The sequence below is a fragment of the Marmota monax genome, unplaced genomic scaffold, assembly GCF_021218885.2.
Source record: "Marmota monax isolate L192 unplaced genomic scaffold, Marmota_monax_Labrador192_F-V1.1 WCK01_AAM20220418_F8-fsc00023, whole genome shotgun sequence".
NCBI classification, from domain to species: Eukaryota; Metazoa; Chordata; class Mammalia; order Rodentia; family Sciuridae; genus Marmota; species Marmota monax.
The window spans coordinates 5,400,823-5,424,278 of NW_026692907.1; the positions used below are offsets into that span (position 1 = coordinate 5,400,823).

The 23,456-nt window shown below is 46.5% G+C and overlaps 2 protein-coding genes across 2 annotated transcripts in view; one reads left to right on the forward strand and one right to left on the reverse strand.

Annotated features, from left to right (window-relative positions):
• C8a (complement C8 alpha chain) overlaps nt 1-3,860 on the forward strand; it is a 59,308-nt gene extending 55,448 nt beyond the window's left edge. Inside the window, exons 10-11 of the mRNA XM_046451004.2 lie at nt 12-234; nt 3,407-3,860. Of these exons, the coding sequence (XP_046306960.1) occupies nt 12-234; nt 3,407-3,558 (375 nt within the window). The 3' untranslated portion in view covers nt 3,559-3,860. The remainder of the gene's footprint in view (nt 1-11; nt 235-3,406) is intronic.
• Nucleotides 3,861-16,661: 12,801 nt separating this feature from the next.
• Nucleotides 16,662-23,456, reverse strand: part of C8b (complement C8 beta chain) — a 35,429-nt gene continuing 28,634 nt past the window's right edge. Inside the window, exons 10-12 of the mRNA XM_046451015.2 lie at nt 20,624-20,777; nt 19,158-19,226; nt 16,662-17,056 (exon numbers count right to left, since the gene is read on the reverse strand). Coding sequence (XP_046306971.1) covers nt 16,905-17,056; nt 19,158-19,226; nt 20,624-20,777 — 375 coding nt within the window. The 3' untranslated portion in view covers nt 16,662-16,904. The remainder of the gene's footprint in view (nt 17,057-19,157; nt 19,227-20,623; nt 20,778-23,456) is intronic.

Below are 23,456 nucleotides of genomic sequence, written 5' to 3' on the forward strand. Positions count from 1 at the left end.
TGTGCCTGCAGATGCAGCCCATCTATGAGGTGCTGCGCCATGCAAACCTGGGGCCGCTGGAGACCAAACGCCGGAACCTGCGCCAGGCCTTGGACCAGTACCTTTTGGAATTCAACGCCTGCCGCTGTGGGCCCTGCTACAACAATGGGGAGCCCATCCTGGAGGGCACCAGCTGCCGATGTCAGTGTGGCCTGGGTCGCCAGGGCCCTGCCTGTGAGCGGATGGAGCTAGAGGGTAAGAGCCTTGCATCCCACTTGGTGTTGGCCTGGCCCAGCTCCAAGAGGCCAGTGCAGAAGGGACCTTAGGGTTCCTGGCCCCTCCTTTCTTTCTTTTTTTTTTATTGATTTTTTAAAAATATAAATGACAGCGGAATGCATTACAATTCTCACTACATGTATACAGCACGATTTTTCATATCTCTGGTTATTTAAAGTATGTTGACATCAATTCGTGTCTTCTTACATGTACTTTGGATGATGACGTCCATCACATTCCACATCATTTCAAACCCCATGTCCCCTCCCTTCCCCTCCAACCCCTCTACCCTATCTAGAGTTTATCTAACCCTCCATGCTCCCCCTCCCTACACCACTATGAGTCAGCCTCCTTGTATCAGAGAAAACATTTGGCATTTGGTTTTTTGGGATTGGCTAACTTCACTTAGCATTGTCTTCTCTAACTCCATCCATTCACCTGCAAATCTGGCCCCTCCTTTCTATGTCCTCTCTGTGTCAGCCAACCTGGGAACCCACACACTATTGTCCCATTCCTGACCCCATGTTTAATGTGCCTTCTCCCTGCCATCAAGACTCTCTGTTGTCTCAACCTTCTGGAAGCTGGAAGTGCAGACTTCAGGTGCTTTGCCAGACTGGTTCTGGACTCTGAGCAGCCTGTGCTCTGTGCCTCTCTCCTGGCTTCCAGTGTTGTTGGCAATCTTTGGGTCCCTTGATTTGTAGATGCGTCACTCCAAATTCTGCCTCCATCTTTACATAACATTCTTCCTTTTGTGTCTGTTTTCTTATAAGCATACAAGTCGTTGGATTAGTGCCTACCCCAATCCAGTATGACCTCATCCTCACTTGATTTCACCTGCAAAGACCCTATTTCCAAACAAGGTTACGTTCACAAGGAATGGGGATTTGGACTTGAACATGTCTTCTTTAGGAACACAATTCAACCCCTACAAGGGACAAGTGTTGTCACTGCACTCCTAAACTAGCCTGGAGTCAAGACCCAAACCGAGATCGGGGCAAGTAGGTTTCAATGTATAGGCTGCAGCATGAACCAGTGGACACCAGGAAGAGTTAAAACTTCGTGCTGGGAAGATGAAGCGTGAGGACCCGGATATGAATCCCAGCTATTGCACTATTTTCTGACACTTAACTTTCCAATCTACATTCCTTTGAGCTCCAAGAATCTCAATGCATGTCCCACTACCTAAGCTTCCAACTTTCCAGGAACACAAAACTGTTTCTCTATGGTGCACAGAATGATAGCAAAACACACGGGCTGCCAAAGCAATGTAGAAATCAATCTCATTTGGCTGCTGTAAGGAAGAGCATGTAAAGGAAGTCTGTGGGTAAATCTAAGATACTCTGGTCCATAAAACAAATTGTTGAAGCACAGGGTGGAATGGGGTGGTGGTGAGGTGTGTGGCTCCACAGCCACCTGAAGAAAATGGACCAAGCATTCAATACCAACAGATGTCCCCAAAGCAAAGGGCTAGGTTAATAGAAGTAAAGAGCTGGAATGAGGTGCTTCTTTGATATCCCAGGAGCTTTGCTCTTGGTGCCTGCTTTATCAGACATTGGCCAAGCAAAGTCTTCTTTGGCAACTAAGGGAATCTGGAAGATTCAAACCTGTGTCCTAGGAGGAAGAGCATGGAGAAGATTCAGGAGGGAAAAGTCCCCCTGCAAATGACCATGTGGGAAGGGAGGAGACTTGTTTTGTGTGGCTACAGATATGAAGTTGTAGGATTAATGAAGAGAAATTAGAGCAAAGGGATTTTGGTTTAAATGAGGATCAATTTTCTTCCAGACACACTGTGCTATGTGTGTAGTAAGAGAGAGAGAAGGCTGTCCACTTGTCAGAAAGTTCTAGAAGGGATTCATTCATCCAGTGGATGGTAGGGTGAGATGGTCTCAGGGTCTCTTCCACTCCTGAAATCTCCGAGTCAAGTCATACATATGGAATTAGCATGATGCTTGTGACCTGGGTAGGGTTGGGGACAGAGGAAGCATTTGAAGCCCCAGTCTTTCTATATCTGTTCCTGTCACATGCAGTAGGTTTCAGGTACTTCATTAACTTTTTTCCAAGCAGGGTATGGATGTCAGGTGGCCTTGGGACTATTGAGCTGAACTTTCAGCCTGACAGAGAATACATTGGCAAGGGAATCTAAGGCTGGGGAGTCCGTCAACCACCATGGAGACCCATTAGAGTCCCTAGGAGTCTTCCCAGCAAAACATTGCCTCTGGGAACAAAGTCACAGAGATGGGAGAAACAGAGACAGAGAATTCTGCTGTGGCTGCCCCATCAGGGAGCATGATTACAGAGCTGGAAGGGACATGGAGATAATCTAACCCAATGATACTCACACTGGGATCTGAGGAGGCTTGGGGTCCTCAGGGCTGCCCCAGAGGAGGCGGGTGAGCCTGATAAACACCCCAGCTTCAAACAGAACAGTTCTCCTTTCATCTGACTTGAATGTTGGGGTCCGTGGAAGATTTCATTTAGGAAAAAAAGTAGTGATGAAAAAATAATAATGAAAAGAATAGATTAGTCCATCCTTCTCGTGTTATAGAATTGAAACAGCCTTGGAGAAGAAATGGGGTTGCCCAAAGGCATAGAGACGCTGTTAGGAAATCAACCCCCTGGACTGGATCCTAGGTGCTGGATTTTCAGACATTCCACAGTCAGTGCATGTATTCTGATGTCCTATGCAGAGAATCTGTTGCCCACCGTGTCCCCATTATCAGAGTCTGTGGGGAGTTGATTTGGAAAACTTCATAGGAAAGCCCAGCCATCTGCTCAGGAGAGGTATCTAGCCAAACTTTTGCTCTGAATTCCCAGCTGGGCAGTATCCCTGCTCGCCACACCCTCCAGTGTCTTGCTGTCCTCCTTCCAGAGGAGCTTGCCTCCGGCCTCCCTCCGCTATCCATCTTCCATGGAATCGCAGATTCCAATTTTATGAGATGGGTTCCCAGTGGCCTCTTCTCACTCTGCCCCCGAGTTTCAAATTAAGTGTGAGGCAGTGAGCACAGAGGTCTTGGTGGGCTACCCCAAGGCATTTCCCCACCGAGGGACTGCACACTACTCCAGGGTGACAGGATGGCCCTCCCTCTGTACATTTCAGCCAGTGGCTTCCTCCAGGCTAACCTCTTCCTCTCCTGGGAAATTCTCTCTGCAGGAGCCAAAGCTGATGGTCGCTGGAGCTGCTGGAGCTCCTGGTCTGCGTGCAGAGGAGGCACCCAGGAAAGGAGGAGAGAGTGCAACAACCCTGCACCCCAGAACGGAGGTGCCTCATGCCCAGGGCGGGAAGTGCAGACCCGGGCCTGCTGAGCTGGGGGACATGGGCTGGATGCTGCAGAGGGGGCCACTGGCACTGGCTACTGGATCCAATTTTCTTTCAGCTGAGAGAAAATGCAGATCAACACAGATCCGTTTTCTTTGATCATTCATGGCATCGTGGGCTTTTCTAGCATGAACCCACAAATTTTTCCGGCCCCCACCCACTACCCAGTTCTAAAGCTGCTTGTCTGTTGTAGATATTTGCGACAGCAGCACCTCCCCTTTGCAGTATGGTTTTTCTGTCCTTGTCTATTCAGGTCGCTGTAACAATAAAAGGGGTGGCTTATAAACAACAGAGATTTCTTTCTCACAGTTCTGGATGCCGGAAGTCTAAGATCAAGTTGTCAGCAGATCCAGTGTCTGGGGCTGGCCCACTTTCTGGTTTAGCCATGACCATCTTTTTGCTGTGTGCTTCCACATGGCGGAGGGGACTACCGATTCTCTAGGGCCTCTTTCAGGAGAATTCCACCTTCATGATCCAATCAATCACCCTCCCACCAAAGTCCAACATCCTAATAAGACCAACACCTTTGGGGTTTGGACTCCAATGTATAAACTTGAGGGGACACAGACATTCTGACCAGAGCACATATACTCAGTCCCATATCTCCTGTAACTATTTATAATCTTTTTTTTCCCCCAAGAGATGGTAAACTTGAGGGAGGAAGCAGGTTTGTTTTGTATAGCACTGTATTCCCAGAAGCCAGGGCTGGGCCTTGAATACAGCAGGGAACTAGTCAGCAAACGAATGGATCCAAGGGCCATTTCAGAGATGAGATCTGTACTGCCCAATCTTCCAGTCAATCTCATTTGGAGAGTCCAACCAGGGACCATCAACTAGTCTTCCCTGACCTATCCCCGGGAGAGTCGATCACACCAGCCCCTCTTAGTGTCCCACAGCACTCTAGCCATGCCTCAGGTAGAGGGCACGCTGTGTGACACTGAATTTTCTGTTTTTCTATTAGTTTTCTGTACCAGATTTTGTGTCACTTGTGTTAGTCAGCTTGTTATTGCTGTCACCAAAATACCAGACAAAAATAACTTGAAGGGGGAAAGGTTTATTTTGGTTCACGGTTTCAGAGGTTCAGTCCATGGTTGGCCAGCTCTGAGGTGCAATCATCACGGTGGAATGGTGTAGCCGAGGAAAGCTGCTGGACGCATGGTAGCTGGTGGGAAGGGGAGCAGGGAGAGAGGGAGAGGGAGAGGGAGAGGGAGAGGGAGAGGGAGAGGGAGAGGGAGAGGGAGAGAGAGAGAGAGAGAGAGAGAGAGAGAGAGAGAGAGAGAGAGAGAGAAGGGAGAGGAGGAGGAGGATGGGGAGGAGGAGGAGGATGGGGAGGAGGAGGAGGAGGAGGAGGAGGAGGAGGAGGAGGAGGAGGAGGAGGAGGAGGAAAAGCAGCCAAGCACAACATAAACCTAGGGCATGCTTCCAGGGACCTACTCTTGCCAACTAGGTCCCACCTCCCAGTAATTCTTTTGGCCATCAATGGATTGATGTACTGATGAGGTCAAAGCCCTTATGATCTGATCATTGCCTAAAAGTGCCACCTTTGAAGTTTTTTGCATTGTGGACCATGCTTTCAACACACAAACTTTAGAGGAACATTCCAGATCTAAGCTATTATACCCCTGAAGGCCAAATCTACATTCCTAATGTAGAGTAGGTTCTTAGGTACTAGGTGTGTAGACTGGCATATGTATTGGTGCTTCATAGCTTTCTATAGTCCACAATCTTATTAGGGTAGTAATAGATTTATTTACAGTTGTCCCTTGGAAGCTATAGAGGATCAGTTCCAGGACCTCCCATAGATACCAAAAATCTATGGATGCTCAAGTCTCTTATATAAAATGTCAAAGTATTTGCATATAAGCTGGGCATATCCTTCTGTATACTTTAAATCATCTCTGGATTACTTGTAACACCTACTACATTATAAATACTGTGTTCATAGTTGTTACACCGTATTGTTTAGAGAATAATAGCAGGCAAAAATGTCTGTACATGTTTAGTCAGACACAACCATCACAGTCCTGACCCATTCTCCTTCCCAGGTTGGTTGAAACCACAGATGAGGAACTCTTGAATATGGAGGACCGACTGCATACATGAAGCAAGTAGAGTTTAGAGCCCACAGGGAATTAACTACTGAGTTAATACCCAAATATGTGGCACATAACATAAATGCTGCAGGTGGCCAGGAGGGAGACAGACTTATCTGTCCCCTGGTGTGTAAGTTATGGATGGCAGGAGTTTAACCCAGACCTTGAAGGATATTTGAATTCAGTAATTAGGGAGGTGATCTTTGAGTTAGAAATTTAGCACAAGACAAAGTTTGACAGGGAGACAGAATATTGTGTGTGTGTTTGCATGTCCGTGTGTGTTTGTGTGTGTGAGAATAGAAAAGATAGTTCAAGAAAATAAAACAAAGTACATAAAACACTTATCACAATGCCTGTCACACAGCAAATTATCATCACCATTATTAATTAAAGAATATGGTTTAGAAGTTATTTCTAAATAAACTTAGATCTTCTATCTGAAAGGAGGAAAAAGAAAGACGAATTCCTTACTGATTTTCATTCTGTCATTAATTTACTTTTTTATCCTCACAATTAATTTACATTAATAATTAATTTATATTCATTATTTACCAGGGAGTGGCAGTTACATGCTGGAAAGTGACTGGGGCCCAGATATGCCAGGCCAAGTGGGTAATTTACAGAGGACATTCAATCTTGATCTAGAAACAGTGGTTTCAACCTGGGCTGCACAGTAGAACCTATTGAGGAGTTTTATAAATTCTGATGTCCAGAAGCTGCACCCCAGACTAATTAAATCCAAATCACTGGAGGTGGCAACCAGACATCAGGAGTTTTAAAAGCTCCCCCAGGCAATTCCAAGTGCAGCCAAGGTTGAAAACACATAAGAGTGGAGAAGGCCTCATATGGGGTGTGTGATGAGCAGAATTGCAGGAACAGAAATGTTCATTTGGCAACTCCGGAGGAAGAGGCAGGAGGCTCACAAGTTTGAGGCCAGCTCTGGGTGCTTAGCAAGACCCTGTCTCAAAAAAAAAAAAAAAAAAATCAAAAGGAATCAAAAGGACTGGAGACATAGCTTAGAGGTAAAGCACCCTGGGTTCCATCCCTAGTGCAGAAAAATGATTTTTTAAAAAAATTGTGCTATTTTATCTAGTCTTATCAAAAACCTCTTACAGTTTGTCCTGTGAGATCTATTTTACAGCTAAGGAAACTGGATGGCAGCACGGTTGGGTCAAGCATCACAGGGCTGGAGGGCTGTGGATTGGCCGTGTTCTATGGAGCCCACGCTTCACCCAGCCCTTCTCTCTCTGCTGTGTGTTGGCTGCCTGTGGAGGGATCTGAAGGATCACCCGGGCTGCATGATAAAGGGGAGAAATGAGAGGCAAGGAGGCTCCTGAGGAGACCAGGGTAGTAATCTGGGTGCATTTGGAGAAATTTTGGGTTTAAGCAACTATCTGGATCAAGTGTGAGCCCAAACCACTAGCTGGGCAATGCCATCTGCCTGTCCTCTGAGTCCAAGAACCGAGGCCAGCCTCTGTCCCACTGCTCTGAGGAGGCCTATCCCCAGAAGTTCTAGAAATTAAAATACAGCAGCTGTGGCTGTTTCAAAGGTAGCAGCCCTTTACCAGATCGGTGCCTTCCCTTCTTCAGGAATTCTTTGCTCCCACAAAGCAAAAAGCATAAAATGCTCTCAGCACATTCTTCCTCGGTCCTTTAAGGAGCTCTGTAATCTCAGGGTTTATAGGTAGTGGGTGTAAACACAAGGTTTAAAGATATAATCTTCAGCTTGACAAGGTGTCTTTTGAAAAGTAAATTAATGACAGAGAGAAAAGCAATAAGAAGAGCTTTCTTCTTTTTTTTTTCCTTGAGAGAGAGGAAGATCTAAAGAGCTCAGCACTCAATGAATCTCTTCTGAACGATGTGCCTTTAGGGTGAGGGAAATGGACAGAGAGAAAAGGAAGGCTTCAAAAGCCACGCTGCAGCAATGAGCCGTGGCAGGGCGACTCTATGGAGAGGAAGGGGTGGGATGGGGATTAGCAGAGGGCACTTCTCTCTCACAAAGAAAATTTACACCGCTGCCCCTCCACTGTTGAATCGGGCAACTGACCTTCAGGTGACCTCTAATGCCAGCCCCATGCCAGGTGCTGGAGGTTCAGAGAAGTCATATATGGTCCCAGACCAGGAATGATGCAGAGCCTGGTGGAAGAGATCTGTGAACCATGGTGATGGTTCCCCGGACAGCAAGAAGCCCAGGGGGCTGTGGGAGATAGCCCAGCCAGGGGAGCAGAAAGAGTCTGGAGGAGGGGCGGGCACCCTGCAGAGTCTTGGAATCCAACAAGAGTCAGAAAGGCAGCACAAGCCACTGGGGCACAATGTAGGGGAAATGGCCCCGTGCAAAGTCCTCACCATGACATAGGCTGGGGCAGTTTCTGCACATGCTCCTTGGGTACTGGTGCTGGTCCTCATCAGGCTGGGGATGACACTATTTTAGTCAACTTTTTCACTGCTGTGACTAAGGGACCTGACCTGGGCAATTGTAGAGGAGGAAAAGTTTATTTGGGGGCTCCCGGTTTCAGAGGTCTCAATCCATAGACAGCAGTCTCCATTCCTCAGGGCTCAAGGTGAGGCAGGACATCATGGCGGAAGAGTGTGGCAGAAGGAAGCAGGTCACATGATAATCAGGAAGCAGAGAGAGACGCTCCACTCTCCAGACACAAATATATACCACATAGCCACGCCCCCAGTGAACCACTTCCTCCAGCCACACCCCACCTGCCTCCAGTTACCACTCAGACCCATGGGGATTAAGTCACTGATTAGGTAAAGGCTGTGACCCTGGCATTTCTCCTCCAAACCTGCTTGCATTGTCTCACACATGAGCTTTTGGGGGACACCTCATCTAAACCACAACAGTCACTTGGCCTTTCCAGCCAGTGCTAGGTCTGAGGGAGACCCCCATAGCTACTTCCCAGACCCCTCTCCATTTACCTTGGGGTGCTTTTTGGGTATAGTCAGAGGGAGGGGTTCAATACCCCATAACTATTGTTATAAAGGCACAGCATTTCAAATTGGATTCACAACTTTCTGATCTGAGGCCAATGTACCACTCACTCCACCTTTCTCTCTTAGGCTCCATATGCCCACTATATAAGGAAATTACTGCCCCTCATGTGATGGACAAAGCCCTCTATGACAGTCCCACTTCTCCTCTGACTTCATTTCCTCCCATCCAGTCCTTCTTTTGGTCATGCTGTCCCCACCATGCAGGCCTTTTGGCTGTGCCTCACACAAGCCAGGCCCTGCCCTACCTCAGAGCCTTTGAACCTGTTGTCCCTCTGCTTGAAATACTTGCTCCCTACATGACCTTCCTCATTCTATTCAAGTCTCTGTTCAAATATCACCTCTCCACAGACCTTCTCTGTCTGCCCTATGTAAAAGGCTCACCCTGACCTAGTTTTCTTGCACAACAACCATCACTACCTGAGATTATAGATTTCTTTTTCTGGGTGTATATTATGGACTATATGTTTGTGTCCCCCACAAGTTCATATGTTGAAATCCTAACTCAGATGGGATGGGTACTAGCAGATGTGACCTCTGGGAGGTGATTAGGTCATGGTGAGATAGTCCCCTTATAAGAAGAGACATGGCAGAACCCATTTCCTCACTGCGATCTGCCACATGAGGACACAACAGGAAAATGGCCATCTGCTATCAGGAAAAGCAACATTGACAGACACGGATTGGCCACCACCTGGAGCTTGGACTTCCACCCTCCAGAACTGTGTTGTTCAAGCCACCTGGTGTATATATATATATTAATATAGAAACCCCAACTGAGTAGTATGCCTGCTTCCATACACAACACAAGCCTTTCCATGACGTCATCCCAGAACTGACTTGTCCTTAGCAGGGTCTTGGTAAATATCTGTAGAATGAAGAACTATTTCCAGTTGAACGTCCCATATAGCTCAGGCCCTTTGTCCCCTCCAGGGCTTGTGCATGTTACTCCCTGAAGCACCTCTCATCCCCACCCCTGGCTCCCCCCTTTCCAGCTTCTTACCTGTTCTCTTCAGGACACAGGTAGCTGTGCTTTTGCCCAGAAAGACAACCCTGACACTTTGCATGACTTCCCATCTTATCGGGTGCCACACCCACTTGTGGCTGTTTTCCATGCACTAGCTTGTTTGTCTGTCTCCCCCGCAGTGACTTCCCAAAGGGAAGGCGGGGGCTCCTGTTTACCTTTGGAGCCCCTGCACCTAACATAGTGCTAGGTATGTTTGAGCTTTCTTGTTGGTGTTATTCCTCTCTCTCTCTCTCTCCATTCAATACTGGGCTTTGTGTCTTGCATGCAGGAACTTGTAAGAGAGAACATTCTGGAAAGCCACTCACCGGGATTCTTGGATCCTGCAAACTTATTAGTGCATCGGAGGACAGCAGAGCCCAGTTTCTATACAAAGTCAATAGAGAGTCTACCAGTGCCTCCCCAGTGAAGAGAAGTCCATCAAATCAAGTTAAAATTCCTTATTCATGGCCTTGGGATTTCCCCCAACCCCCTGGGAGAGATAAAGGAAAATATGTTTCCCTTCTATATTAACAGTTTAAAATGTGAGATAAATCCTCCCATCCTAACCTGTTTTTAACAAATAGATTTTGCTGTCCTGTGGCATGATACATCCCTGACAGATCTATTTATCCATTCTATTTCTTTAGAGATAGCAGCTAAGAAGTTTTATCTATGATTTGTCTCCCTCCCCCATTCCCATTTTCCTAACCAAGCGTGTGGAGCAAGCAGCTGATGGATGGATGGTGTTTGGGATAAAAGGGGCCAGAATCAGATAGTTTTCAGGATGTGAACAAACTGGCTTATTAACGAGGAGTCATCGGGCAGGAGGTGGTGGGGGAAGGGGGAGTGGATACCAGACAACGGCCAATGATGGATGAAGGAACACCTGGGGGTGCAAGGTGTAGACTCGAGATAACTGGTGGGTGCAGCCCATCGCGATAATGGGAGTGCCCGCTCCGCTGTGGCCTCCTGAGCAGAGGTGAATGTCACACCAGCTGCTTGAGTCCTTTGATGATCCTCTGAGAATTTCTCACTGCAAATGTGATCACGGTTTCTTCTCCCTTTTCTTGCTGTGAAATGCATCTACATGCTCAAGGCTACAAGATCAAGGCTGCTAAAAAAGAGGCGGAAGTTAGTGAGGGTCATCTTGTTTAAGGCACAAGAATGGGGAGCAGTTGAGCATCTGCTGGGTGTCAGACACCCTGGGGTAACGGCCGTTCTTTAGTGCATGTCACATCATTTAGCCCTTACGATTGTGCCACATGGCTGAGTGACTATTTTCCAATGAGGATAAAAGGCACAGAGAAGATAAGTGATGTGATTAAAGTCACACAGGAATTTGTGGCATTAGGTCTCAACCCTCTGTCTGCCACAAAGACCTCCAAACCCTCGTGGCTTCTCTGCCACAGGGATGTCAGAGCAGAGGCCTTTCTCATCCCTTCTATGCAAGCGGGCAGGTGGGCACCAGCCCTGTGGGTGAAGCCAGATCTGTATCTGTCGTTGGGGGCGATGTGAACATGGCAAACAGCAGCAGCCCTGGGACTGAGCTCTGTTGCTTATGAGCTGTGTGGTCTTGGGCAAATCACTCAGTCTCTCCGAGGCTCTGTCTCATCACCTGTCAAAGGCAGATAATAAATTCTTCCTCTTGCAGGCATTGAGAGGATTAAGCTGGATTAAGTATGTGAAAGTTCTTTGTAACTGGTAATGCCCTCTGCAAATATTAGTTATTATGCTGTTACATTTTCCCTTAATAACCCAGAGCTCGGGATAGAAAAGCCCTCCATGTCCTTTATTAAGATATTTCCCAGGAGCTAAGCTATTTTATGTCTTTTTGTTCTCGCATGTTGTAGTGGGTGTTGCACTGAAATTTCTTTAAAGCTTTTTAAATGACTTTTTTTTTTTTTTTTGGTACTGGGGATTGAACTCAGGGCACTCAACCACTAAGCCACATCCCCAGCCCTATTTTGTATTGTATTTAGAGACAGGGTCTCACTGAGCTGCTTAGTATCTCGTCATTGCTGAGGCTGGCTTTGAACTTGCAATCCTCCTGACTCAATCTCCCTAGCCGCTGGGATTACAGGCATGCACCACCAAGGCTGGGCTTTTAAGTGACTTTTTTTTTTAAACCCAACAATCTGTAGTTCTTGTTGGTGTTTTGAGAATCTCTGGAAGTGACCATGAAAATGACACAGCTAGTTATAACTGAATGGGTCCAAGGTGTCTTCTGAAATACAGGCATCCAGATGATGATCAGAACATGCTAAGAGGTTGCTAATTCCATCATCCCCATCTTACAGGTGAGGAAATGAAGGTGCAGACAGGTACAGAACCTGCTTACAGTCAAAAATAGGGAATCCCAGAGCCTGGCCTCCATTGTAGCACCCTGGCTTCAGAGAACAAGTCTAAACACTTCTCTGCTTACCCTCTGTCTATGCTGTCTCCAGTTCTGCCTGAGCAGTAACATCACACCATCTTCACAAACAGGCCCTGGAGTGTCTGAATGCCTCAGTTTTGGAGTCTGGCTTAATGCTGAGGCAAGATGACTCAAAGAGAAAAATACTGCATAGAAAAATCTGATTTTATGATAACAATTAATAAACAAGAATCTCAAAGACCTAAGGTGTATAGTTTCAATGTGTTGCTATTAGATTTCAGGTGCATGGTCCAGGTTTCAAACTAGTCCTGGAGATGAGAGACCTGAGGTTGAGGCAAAAGGTTGGAAGAAGAGTTTTTTTTTTTTTTTTAAAGGTTATTCTTTCCTGTCTCTGCCACATATAGGGCAGAACCTTGAACCTTGGTTTCCTCCACAGTCTCTGGACGTGTTTCTCAGGTGTGCTCCACTGATGATTAGAGCTTCCAGTGCTCTTTCTTTCTAAAGTTCCTTGGAGATTCGTAGTTCTCCCTGAGGGTGTTACCACCACGACCCCCAAACATGCACTGTCAGCCCCTTCCTGATGTCAGTGATAATTCTTCCTCTTATATTTCACTTTTCTTTTGCAATGTTGCCTATAAAGCCAGCTGAAGGTATGTCCCCTTCACCACTGTGTAGGTTGCCCCTATCTTTGGGGTTGCTATGTCCCAAGTCTCATGATGCCACCATCATATGCCACCAACTCACTCAAGTTTCTTACCAGCAAGGGGAGGTTCTTCCCTTGGCCCCAATTCATCCCCTTTCATTAGTTCATTAATTCATGCAACAGTTACTTATTGATCACCCACTAGTGCCCAACATTGTGCCTGGTCCTCAGGATATATTAGTATAGTGTTCCTACCTCTAAGGGTATTATATTTGTGAAGGAATAAGAGATCACCAAGGAGTAAGTTATAACACAATGTCTGCAAAGTCTAGAAACATTGGTGGATAGACATGATGTTATTAATAGTATCTGCAATCTGTAAAACAAAATACATCTATGCTTCCGATTATCTGTGCACTGTGATGAGGGTCGATGAGGGAAGTACAGGATAAAGTATGAACAGAGAGAATAAACATCTCTTCTGTGCTGTCAGCTTGCTGTTACTATAACAAAATACTCGAGATAATAAAAAACATGGAAGGTTTATTTTGGCTTATGACTTCAGCTTTTGTTCCATGGTCAAAGAGCTCCATTGCTTTGGGGCTTGTGGTAAGGCAACACATCACAGCAGGGAGCATGTGTTGGACAGAGCTGCTCACCTTCTCACCTTATGATGGTCGGGAAGTAAAAAAAACAAAGAAGAGAAGAGACAGACCACGGTCCCACAATCTCCTTCAAGGCCCTGAAACCTCCCTCCAGGCCCCATGACATTTTTTGTTTTTACCTTCCAGCAGCACCCTACTGAAGAACAGGGTTTGAATACATGGTCAACCCTTGGTCTTTGGTGTGGTGTTGCTGAAGAATATTCCAGATTCACACTATATCATCTCCTAAACTAATGGAAAGAGTGAAGGCCAAAAGAAGAGAAAATCTGAGACCTGAAGGATGAATCAGGAAGGCAGGCAAATGTGGGACTGCTGTGTGCAAGATCCTATGGTCAGTGTATTTCTCCATCAGCTCCTTCACAGGTACACCAGGGTGAGCGACAGTGGCCATGATTCTCCAAAAGTACAGTTTGCATTTATTTAGTTTAATCCTTGTGTTATATTTCAGTCTCCTCCTAAATGTGAAGACCCCAAGGGGGACCAGCTCAGCATCTTCAAAAGTATGAGGCACACTCTCTACCAAGGGCTTTCCCGTAAGTCCTGGGGAGGGGGCCAGCATCATCCAAAGACAGAGAGGGCACTTCCCTGCATCTGGATTCTCTGCCAGCAGGAGCTTTTTCCTGGCCTCTATATCCCACCTTGATTTCCATAGACGGTTCATTCTTAGATAGGATCTGGTTTCTGTTTGAAGCTTCCTCTATCTGCCATCTGACAACTGTATTAATAACTACCCCATCAAACTCAGATAAAAATTAAATGAGATAATGTAGGTTAAAAGACTTCATAAACTGAGAAGCACTCTATAATTGGCAGCTATTATTATTATTACTATTGTTAAACTAATTACAATAGTTATTATTCCCACAGATGTTATGTTATTAGTCCAAGGTCACACGGGAAGCCTCCCACCCTACGGTAAGTGCTCAGAGGAGCTCGCAGCATTTCAAAGGTTCATTCTTTTGGATGCAGAAATCTCCCACACCAGGTATCTCATGCTTTCAGGACATCTGCCAAGCCACAGCACTGGGGCTCTGCTGCTTGGACAGCCCAGCTCCTTCACAGGTACACCAGGGTGATCGACAGTGGCCAGGATTCTCCAAAAGTACAGTTTACATTTATTTAGTTTAATTCTCGCATTATGTTTCAGTCTCCTCCTAAATGTATTTGTTTGCAAAAAGAGCCATGGGGGGAAGTTTAGCCCACAAATAAGAATATAATTATTACACAGTTTAGCAGCACCTGGGCGTCACCCGGGTATTCACTGGTGCTTGGCAATTCAATTGTCTCTCCTTCAAGACCATATTTAATAGGATAAACAATTTCTGCTAAATGCAATAAACGTGAACCTGGGCTGTCATCTCCATAATCAACTCAAATTTCCCATTAGAAGCAGTGGCTGTGATTGAGATTCAGAATTTAATTTGGCAGCGCTTGCCTGGATGTGCTGGTGTCGGCTTCATGGGAGCCTCCTGTCAACCCAAGACAACTGCTCTTCTCTGTCTCTGGGGAGTCTTAAAAGAAGATAGATTATAACTCAAGAAAATTATACGGCCTCCGTATAATGAAAGAGATAAAACATTATTGGATTAGCCTGTTGAAATAACAGCAGACAGCAAGGCAATAATATTCAGCCAAACAAGGGGCCAGACCCGTCAGCTCCGTTGCAGGGAACACGGGCTGGCGGGAAGGCAGACACTCGTGGTACTTGGTGCAACAACCCCTGGGTGGCAAAAAGCAGCTCCTGCCCAGGGTTGTTCTATTGATCCCCTTCCAGGTAGCTGGTTGGACCAGATTGGTGGGTGGCAGGGACCAAAGCTTTGGTGTCATAGATGTGTTAATGTCTTGACCCAAAGCAGACTTTGGTCCAGACTTGGCTAAAATCTAATTGGTCAAAAATAAATAGGATGATTTCTATTGCATAAAGCCCTATTTAAGTGTGATCCATTTTGTTGTTGTAAAACAACATTATACCCCCAACTTATAAGAAGAACAGGAACACTGAAATGTAAATGTTGATCACCAAATCAAGATTATCATGGCTACTATGTGCCTTTGTGTCTCTAATGAAACCTAATGTTAAAAATTAGATCTGTTGACTCAGAAAATGAAAAATAAAATTATGTATAAACTGCATAAAAAAGAAATGAATAGGATGAATCAATCCACCTTTAACTGCGTTGTCTCCCCATCAATTTTACTTCAACAAATACACCTGAAATTCTTCAAGCAGACAGGAAGTGCCCAAGAGCAAAGAAAATCTGACGTGATGCTTTAACAGGATAGTGATTGAGAGAAATAGAGTTTAAATGCCCACTTGACAAACTTAAAAAACAAAGATATTGGGTGTTTGGTAGCCTAGAGAGCAACAGTTCGCTTACTCTTCTCTTTAGCACCCCCTTTTCCCCCGCAAAGGTATTTGCACAAAAGCCAAGTAGAAGGTTCAGACAATGTCGTGGGGGAGGGTGGAGGAGGGGCCACACTGTACCTGGTCCAACAGACATCAGCTTGACATGTTTCCTCCTCCAGCTGCCATGATGGTCTTCTCTTTTAACTCTCTTGTGGAGTGGTCAATTTCCCTGACCCCTGGCTTTAGCTCAGGATCTTTTCTGGGCACCCAATATGTTCTTCCTTCAATAATCCCAATTCAACTCTGGCCCATAGTTCCTGCTTCCAAAGTGTACAGCCACACCCTTGATGTGGTCAGCATCAAAGTGGCCGAGGAATCAAGATCCACCCTCCTCAGAAGGCAGCTGGTGGAGATTGGTCAATAACACACACACTCTCTCTCTTCCTCCTTACACACACACACAGTACTTTCTACTGCGGTGTGTGTGTGTGTGTGTGTGTGTATATATATATATATTTCACAGAAAGTTCTTTTAGCCAGATGCTCATTCGCTGAGAAGTAGGTAAGCATCATGCTGAAGAGTTTAAGCTTTAGAATAGAAGTTTGCAGCCCTGCTCGGCTGCTTTCTAACTATGGAAACTTGGAGAGAAGTCACTGAACTGTTCTAAGCCTCAGTTTCCCCAGCTGCCTAATACTAACATCTGCCTTATGAGGATGGACTAAATCAATCCCTGAGTCAGTGGCTGGCACATAGTAGTCAAACAATAAATACCAGCTGCTGTTATTATTATTGGACAAGACTGTGGATCTGTCAAGGTAAGAACAACTTAACAGCCATTCACCGATTAATTGTTAGGCACCTACTATGTGCCAATCACGGCTAGATGGTGGGGCTTCATGGTGAACAACTCCCTACACAGTTCCTGCCTGGTGAGTGAAATAAAATGATAGAGTAGGCAAAGTGAGATTTCAAGGAGGCTTTACTTCTTCAGGGAGCAGTGACTTTGGTTTAAATTCACTCTTTATTCAAATCAATAAATACATTTTACAAATCAACTTTGTACCGTAAGGCCTGGGTGGCCCTGCTTTCTGCCCTCAATCAGGCCTGGTGGGAGCTGGTGTGGGGTGAGTGCTTGCATCTTGAGGTCCAGAGCACACCCAATGGGAAGCCCACAGCTGGGCCACCTGCGGAAGCACTCCCTCCCCTAACACCTGAGTGTTTCCCCAGCTGGGCCTGAGCAGGGCCTGCCCCCGTTTTGAGGAAGTGGATTGTTACACTGTCTTTGTCTGGTTTTATGTCCTCCAGAGCACGGAGACCACTGGGACCAGCAACTCCACTTCCCATCAATGGGGATGTCTGTAAGAAAGAAGGTCAACTGACATTAATTAGTTCTTAAAACATTCTGGTGCACTATGGGGTGTGGTAGGGAGGAGAAGCCAAATGCCTTTAGGAAGCAGAGACTCTGGTCTCGCCCTCCAGTGGACAGCCTTTATCTCTGGCTGCTGTATGTGACGTGCTCCCTCTCACCACAGGCATCCTCGCAGGCTGTCCTCCTGGGCCCTTGCCTCCTCTGTTCACCTGACCCCTATTCAGCCTTCAGATCTCAACACTGTGCATTTCCCCCAGGAAGCCATTCCCAACCCCTAACTCTTCACCAAGTCCCCATATTTCAAGCTCTTGAAGCATTTCACAGCAGTGATTGCAATAGAAACTTTAAATGCATTCATGGTACAATTCAAATGATGTTGACCTTCCCTCTCATGGTGCAATCGCTGCATGTCACCCATGAGCCTCAGCACCTAGGCAGATGCCCAGGAGATTCTGGGTGAGCACTTGTTGAGTGCATCCTTGATTGAATGGTTTCTAGCTCAGACACTGCTCAGCTGTGGGCTGCTGGGCCATTTATTTCTTCTCAACCTGTAAAACGGGAGCTCTGTTATCTGCTGTGAGCCTGGTGTGTTAAATGAGGTAACAGCCAACACGGGTGCTCTCTACTCTTCAACACTTGCCTTCTATGCAAGGACTTTTGGGTTGTTGATGAAACTGGTGAATGATCAATAACTGCTATCATGGTGTAACACAGGTCTGCTTTGCCACTAATTTGAAGTGTAATTCTGGGTAAATTTCGTTATATCTCTGGGCCTCTCCCTATGCAAAATGAAAAAGTAGGAGTGGGGATTTTCCTAGGTCCTCCAATCAACAGAAATCCTGTGTGATATGGATGTGTGCTCAATGGGCAGATCATTGCTTGGGACCTGGTTGAGTTGGGAAGAAAGAGAGCAAGGACTTCCTGAGCATTTCCCTAGGGAGGTGGTGGGTTGGGGACAGGGAGGCTCTCATATCAAAATCTATGGGGCCAGCCCCACCGATGCTGAACCTAGGTCCTCACATTTCCTGTAGGATCAGTAACCCACTGACTCTTAGTTTCTTCATCAATAAAATGGGCATATCAATTGTTTTGACTTCATGGTTGGCTGCAAGGTTAAAAGATTTGATGTATTCAATATACAAAGGAAACTTGTACCCTGAAACAAAGAAACCAGTGTTTGTGTTTCTGAGACACTGTATCAGGCACCATTCTAAGTGCTATCAGGCCTCATCATAAAGTCAAGATGACTCTGTGAGGTATTTAATGCAATCATATTTCTTTTATAGATGAAGAAACTGAGGCACAGAGTAGACAAGTATCTTGTTCAAGGTCACAGTTATTAAATGATAGAGATGAAATCTGAACCCAAACTAAAGGGTCTCAGCAAAGTGCCTAGTGCACAGTAGATGCTCAATAAATGTTTCTTCTTTTCCTTGGATGTGCCATGTCTATTCTTCAGGGTATCATCAAAAAGGTAAAATAAAGAAAATTTTTTTTTTAAGTGGGAGAGGAGTAAGAGGTTGAGAACTTTTAGATAATCAACGGTGAAAGAATTTGAGAGACAGAGGAATTTCACTTGTTAATTCAATATGTGTCACTGAGCAGTAACTGTAATAGGCCATGGAGACACAGACAGATGGGCTCTTACCCCTACTCATGGAGGCAGGGAGATCACAAACAGCACATGCCCCCAACACCGAGTGTAAGAGCTATGATGGATGTGTCCAAAACCCTGTGGGCACCACAGAAGGAACTAATTCTACTTGGGGCATTAGAGGGATATTTGCCAAGGAGGAATATCTGTACTGGATTTTGAAGGTTGACTAGGAGTTCACTAAGTAGGAAAAGAGGATAAGCACTCCTGAAGACGCCAAGTCTAACTTATGAATGCCATGCCACATAAATCCTGTAAGCATGAAGAACTCTCAGTTGTGAAAATCAATGAAACACAAAAGGAGTCAGTGTGGATCTCAAGGTTCACGGTGTCCAGGCCCCTGCTCCTCATCCCCAGCTGACTTGTTGTTTGGAACTGTTCTCTAGAATTCCCCAAAGTTCCCCTTTTCCAACTTACTCTCAAAGACTCCTTACCTTCTCCAGAGGTGACCTCACAGGCGGGGCCTTGGAAACCCAGAGGGCAGATGCAGTCACAGCGTGAACCTGAGGAGACCAGGTGGAGAGAGTATGAAAAATACCATGTGGAGCAGAGCTCCCCAGCTCAGCCTCCCACGTGGCAACTCCATTAGGTGAACACAGGGCGAGCACTGACTTGAATGGTTTGCATCAGGCAGGTTCCAATGCAAGAATACCTGCTCCTTCCTGGAGGGCCCTTTGGTCATAAAGGATGTGTGGAGTCACCATGGGGAGGTACATGGGGTTGGTGAGGAAAAGTACTCCTTAGCTGACATTTGACCCATGCCTATAAGGCTTCAGGATCAGAAGTCCTCATGGAGACACAATCATCATTTGCCACAAGGAATCACCAGCCTCTGCTTGAGTACCCCTACAGATGGGGAACTCACTACCCTTACCTGGCTCACCCTGTCTTTAGCCAGTTCTGAGACTTTGGAAGTGCCTCCTCATGTTAATCTGTAATCTGTCCCCTTGGAGTTTCTCTCATCTGCTCCCACAGAATCCCGTTACAGGATTGTCCTTCAAAGGTCAGGCCCTTGGAACATGCCACTCTCTGGCACCTCCACTCTACAGTCTCAGGTTAGGATGCTTCTACGTTCTAATTCTGTGCAAAGCAAGGAGGATTTCAGCAACCCCAGATCAAAACCTGGAGCTGATGAGCTGATCCACTTCCTGTGGAACTGACTCTCATGGGAGGTCAAATGTCAGCTCATGTCAGATGTGCTGTGGCAGGACTCCCAGGCTGGACCCCCTCACTACATCTGCTTTGCCCATATCCTTTCTGTCTGAGAAGTAGAAACATCCAGTTAGGCAATGGGAACAACTGGAATCTTCCTCCTGGAGAGCACTTCTCAGTCCCCTCTGCAGGGCTAGTTCCTTCCACCTGCACTAGGCCCTGACTCCAGTTGGCTCCCTGGTCTGGGGCTGGCTCCTCATGTCCTGTTTGGAGTGCTGAACTGGACTCTTGCTCAGAGTCTGACCAGCCCATCACCACAGGAGCAGAAGTTCCCAGCCCACCTTTCCTTCCCAGTTTGCCTCGCCCCTTGTAGCCACCCCAGACGTGACGCTTGAAGTCCATGGCCAATTTCTGCTGGGCCATCTTTGCTGCTGCCTTCCAATCTTCTTGCCATGTATTGATCAGAACATGCACAGAGGCTTCCTCCCATTCAGCCCAGGCCTTCTTCCTTGACAAGAAGAGGTTCTCTGAGTCTTTAGCCGTTCTTTGCTTTTGGCTTCAGCTAAATGCTATTGTCACCCACTGTGGCCCTGAAGGCTGGGACCTAGGTATGTTGATGGTCAGAGGAGTAGCTCCTGGTGGTCTGCATTCTAACTTCTTCTGAAACAGACTTGGGCAAATGGACCCAAAGCCAGCTTCCTTCAGATGATGGCTTCTAGCAGGGACCCTGGTGACCTGGAAGAAGTACCTTTCAGGACAGGAACTCCATTCCCTTGGCAGGGAGCACAGTGGCAGGAGCTGACTTCCCTCTGGAACTCCTCCAGAGCCTGCTTCATGTTCTGCCTCACTGTGCTGGAATAGGCAAAATCCGTGGCTGTCACCAGCTCATACAGAGGCTCTGCCTGGGAAGAAGGAAAGCATTTATTTGGAGAGAAGGCATTCATCACATTGAGGCCCAAAGCAAGTCTACCCAGGAATGGGCAGAGGGTCAGGGCAGGGAGATTGCCAGTGGACTCCTGCGGAACTGGACCGATGCTACAGCACCTGAATGGAGGCCCAATCCCTCTCTGCCTCCATGTCACCCAATACGTGCATGTGAACTCATTCAGATTCTGGCCAACAAACACTGATACCTGCTAGGTGCTAGACACTGAACATTGAATAACATAATCTCCACTCTCTAGGAACTCAGAATCCAAACATACTAATCAGTGATTACAGATGGTCTGTGACTTAGAATTTTTCAATGAAAGTGACTCATATTCAGTACAAACGGTACTTTTAATTTTGACCATTTCCTGGACTGGCCATCTGCCATACAAAACTCCCTTGTAATCCTGGACAGTGGTGACAGCAGTTCTGAGCCCATCTCCCAGACAGCCCTGAGGTCAGGAGGAGAACCTCTGACACTTTGCATCGCACTGTGTGGCCAGGCTAGGATGCTCGGCAGGTTAGGGATGTGAGATGCATTTGTGACCTAGGATTCTTGTAATTTATGAAGGGTTTATCTGGACATCGCCTCATGGTAAGTTGAGGAGCATCTGTACTGTGTGGTGGTTACAGCCACCTCACAGGAAATGGGTGGCGAGGCGCAGGTGAGACAGGAAGGACGGCATGTTCATCTGTCTTTGGTGAGGAGGTGACTTTCTAGCATGTTTTTAAGAGTATTTTAGAATTATTGTCCCCACATCACTCTCCCTTCAAACCTATCAGAATCATTTCCGTCATGTCAGAGCCACAATCAGGAAGCCTCTCCTGAGCTCTAAAGCTCACCGAGCACCTTCCTTCCACTAAACACTTGGGATACTCATCTGGTACAAATTCTGTCTTTGAGTAACTTTTTAAAAATTTTGTACCAGATATTGAACCCAAGGATGCTTAACTACTAAGCCACATCCTCAGGGAGACCCCGGGGTCTCATGAAGTTGTTTAGGGTCTCTTTATGTTGCTGAAGCTGGCTTTGAACTTGCATTCCTCCTGCCTCAGCCTCCTGAGCTGCTGGGATTACAGGTGTGTGCCACTGCGCCAAGCTTGACTACTTCTTTATTGTCATTAATTTTTTTTTTCTTTCATGTCAGAAGCCTCTTGATTTCTGCCATGACTAGACTGTAAGCTTGTGGAGTTTAGAGCCAGGCACTGCTCAGCTCTGTGTCTTGAGGATGCACTCTGCAGCTCAGTAAGGAAAATGCATGAGGGGGGTGGGATGCCTCCGTAGGGTGATGGATCTCAAGGTAATGGTTGTAGGCAAGGAGGAGCACACACGGCTGTCAGAGACAGAGTGGCAGAAACAGGAGATGCTGGTCCCTTGATGGACTTCATAGTGAGCACGAGGGAGAAGCCACAGATGGATATGGTGCCACAGTTGAGACCATGATGAGAGGAACATTCCAGAGAGGTAGTGTAAAATGTTCAGTTCCAGGCTGGGGGTGTCGTTTTGTGGCAGAACGCTTTCCTAGCATGTGTAAGACTCTAGGCCATTCCCACTAGAGTGTGTGCACACACAGACGCACACAGAGTTCAACTCCACTTGGCTGAAGTGTCAGCTCCTATCCAGAGCCAGGCTCCTCTCCAGATTTTGTTTGTGATCCTGCCCCAAACCAGCCCTGGAGAGCTTAGGGTCTGTCTAAATGCAGGCAATCATGCTTAATAGAAGCCTCCAGTGGGAAGAAAATTGCTTCCATTTCTTAATGCATCCGATGCTGACCTTCGCTCCAGTGGGCAAAGCAAGCCCCTCGGTGGTCCCATTGTCTCACTGCTTTGTGGTCAATGAATTGATCCAGAAGCTGCTTGCAGAGTGGTCCAGCCTGCTGGCCGCACATGTTGGGGGCTAGGAGGGAGGAAGGGGGAGCTTGTTTTACACCCGTGAAGAGCTCCTCCAACAATCTGCCTTTGCTTCCAAGCACCGTGGAAGACCACCTTCACCTCCGTGGTATCTCCCTGCAAACTCTGAGACTGCTTCCAGGGAATGAGGCGAGTCAGCAGCCAAACCCCAGTCAGTCTTCCACATACACTATGCTCCAGCGGCCATGTGGGGGTTGACAAACAAACCCATGCCATCCTCACATGGCAGTAATTATTAGCCTCGTTTTCAGACAAGGGTAGGTAAATTGATCGAAGTCACACAACTCATAAAATGGCATCACGAGGATGCTAATCCAAAGCCTGTGTTTTTCCTGCTTGTTTGGGATGACAATTGATTTAAAAAAAGGCTTAGTTATTCCCCCCAGGGTTCTTATAAAATTTTCAGACTCCAGTGGTTTGCTTTGGAACTCATCAGCAACTCTGCAGAATTCCCCATCTCCTTTTTAAACTCGTATGGTAGTGTGTCCATTCTTTGATTCACTGTTTCTTTTTGCTTTTTTCCCTTCTCTCCTCCTTCCTTTCTCTCTCCCTTTCCCTCCTTTCCTCATCCTCTTTCCTCTGCACCTCTCAATTCGAAATATTCAATTGGTCCTTGGGTCCTTGACATATCTAGCCTTGCAAACATTTTATTTATCCCATTGCTGGAGGGAGATGATGTCAGTAACTGCTCAACTCCATGCAGTTCTTTCTCTAGAGTGGACTGTGGCTCTCTTATGCAT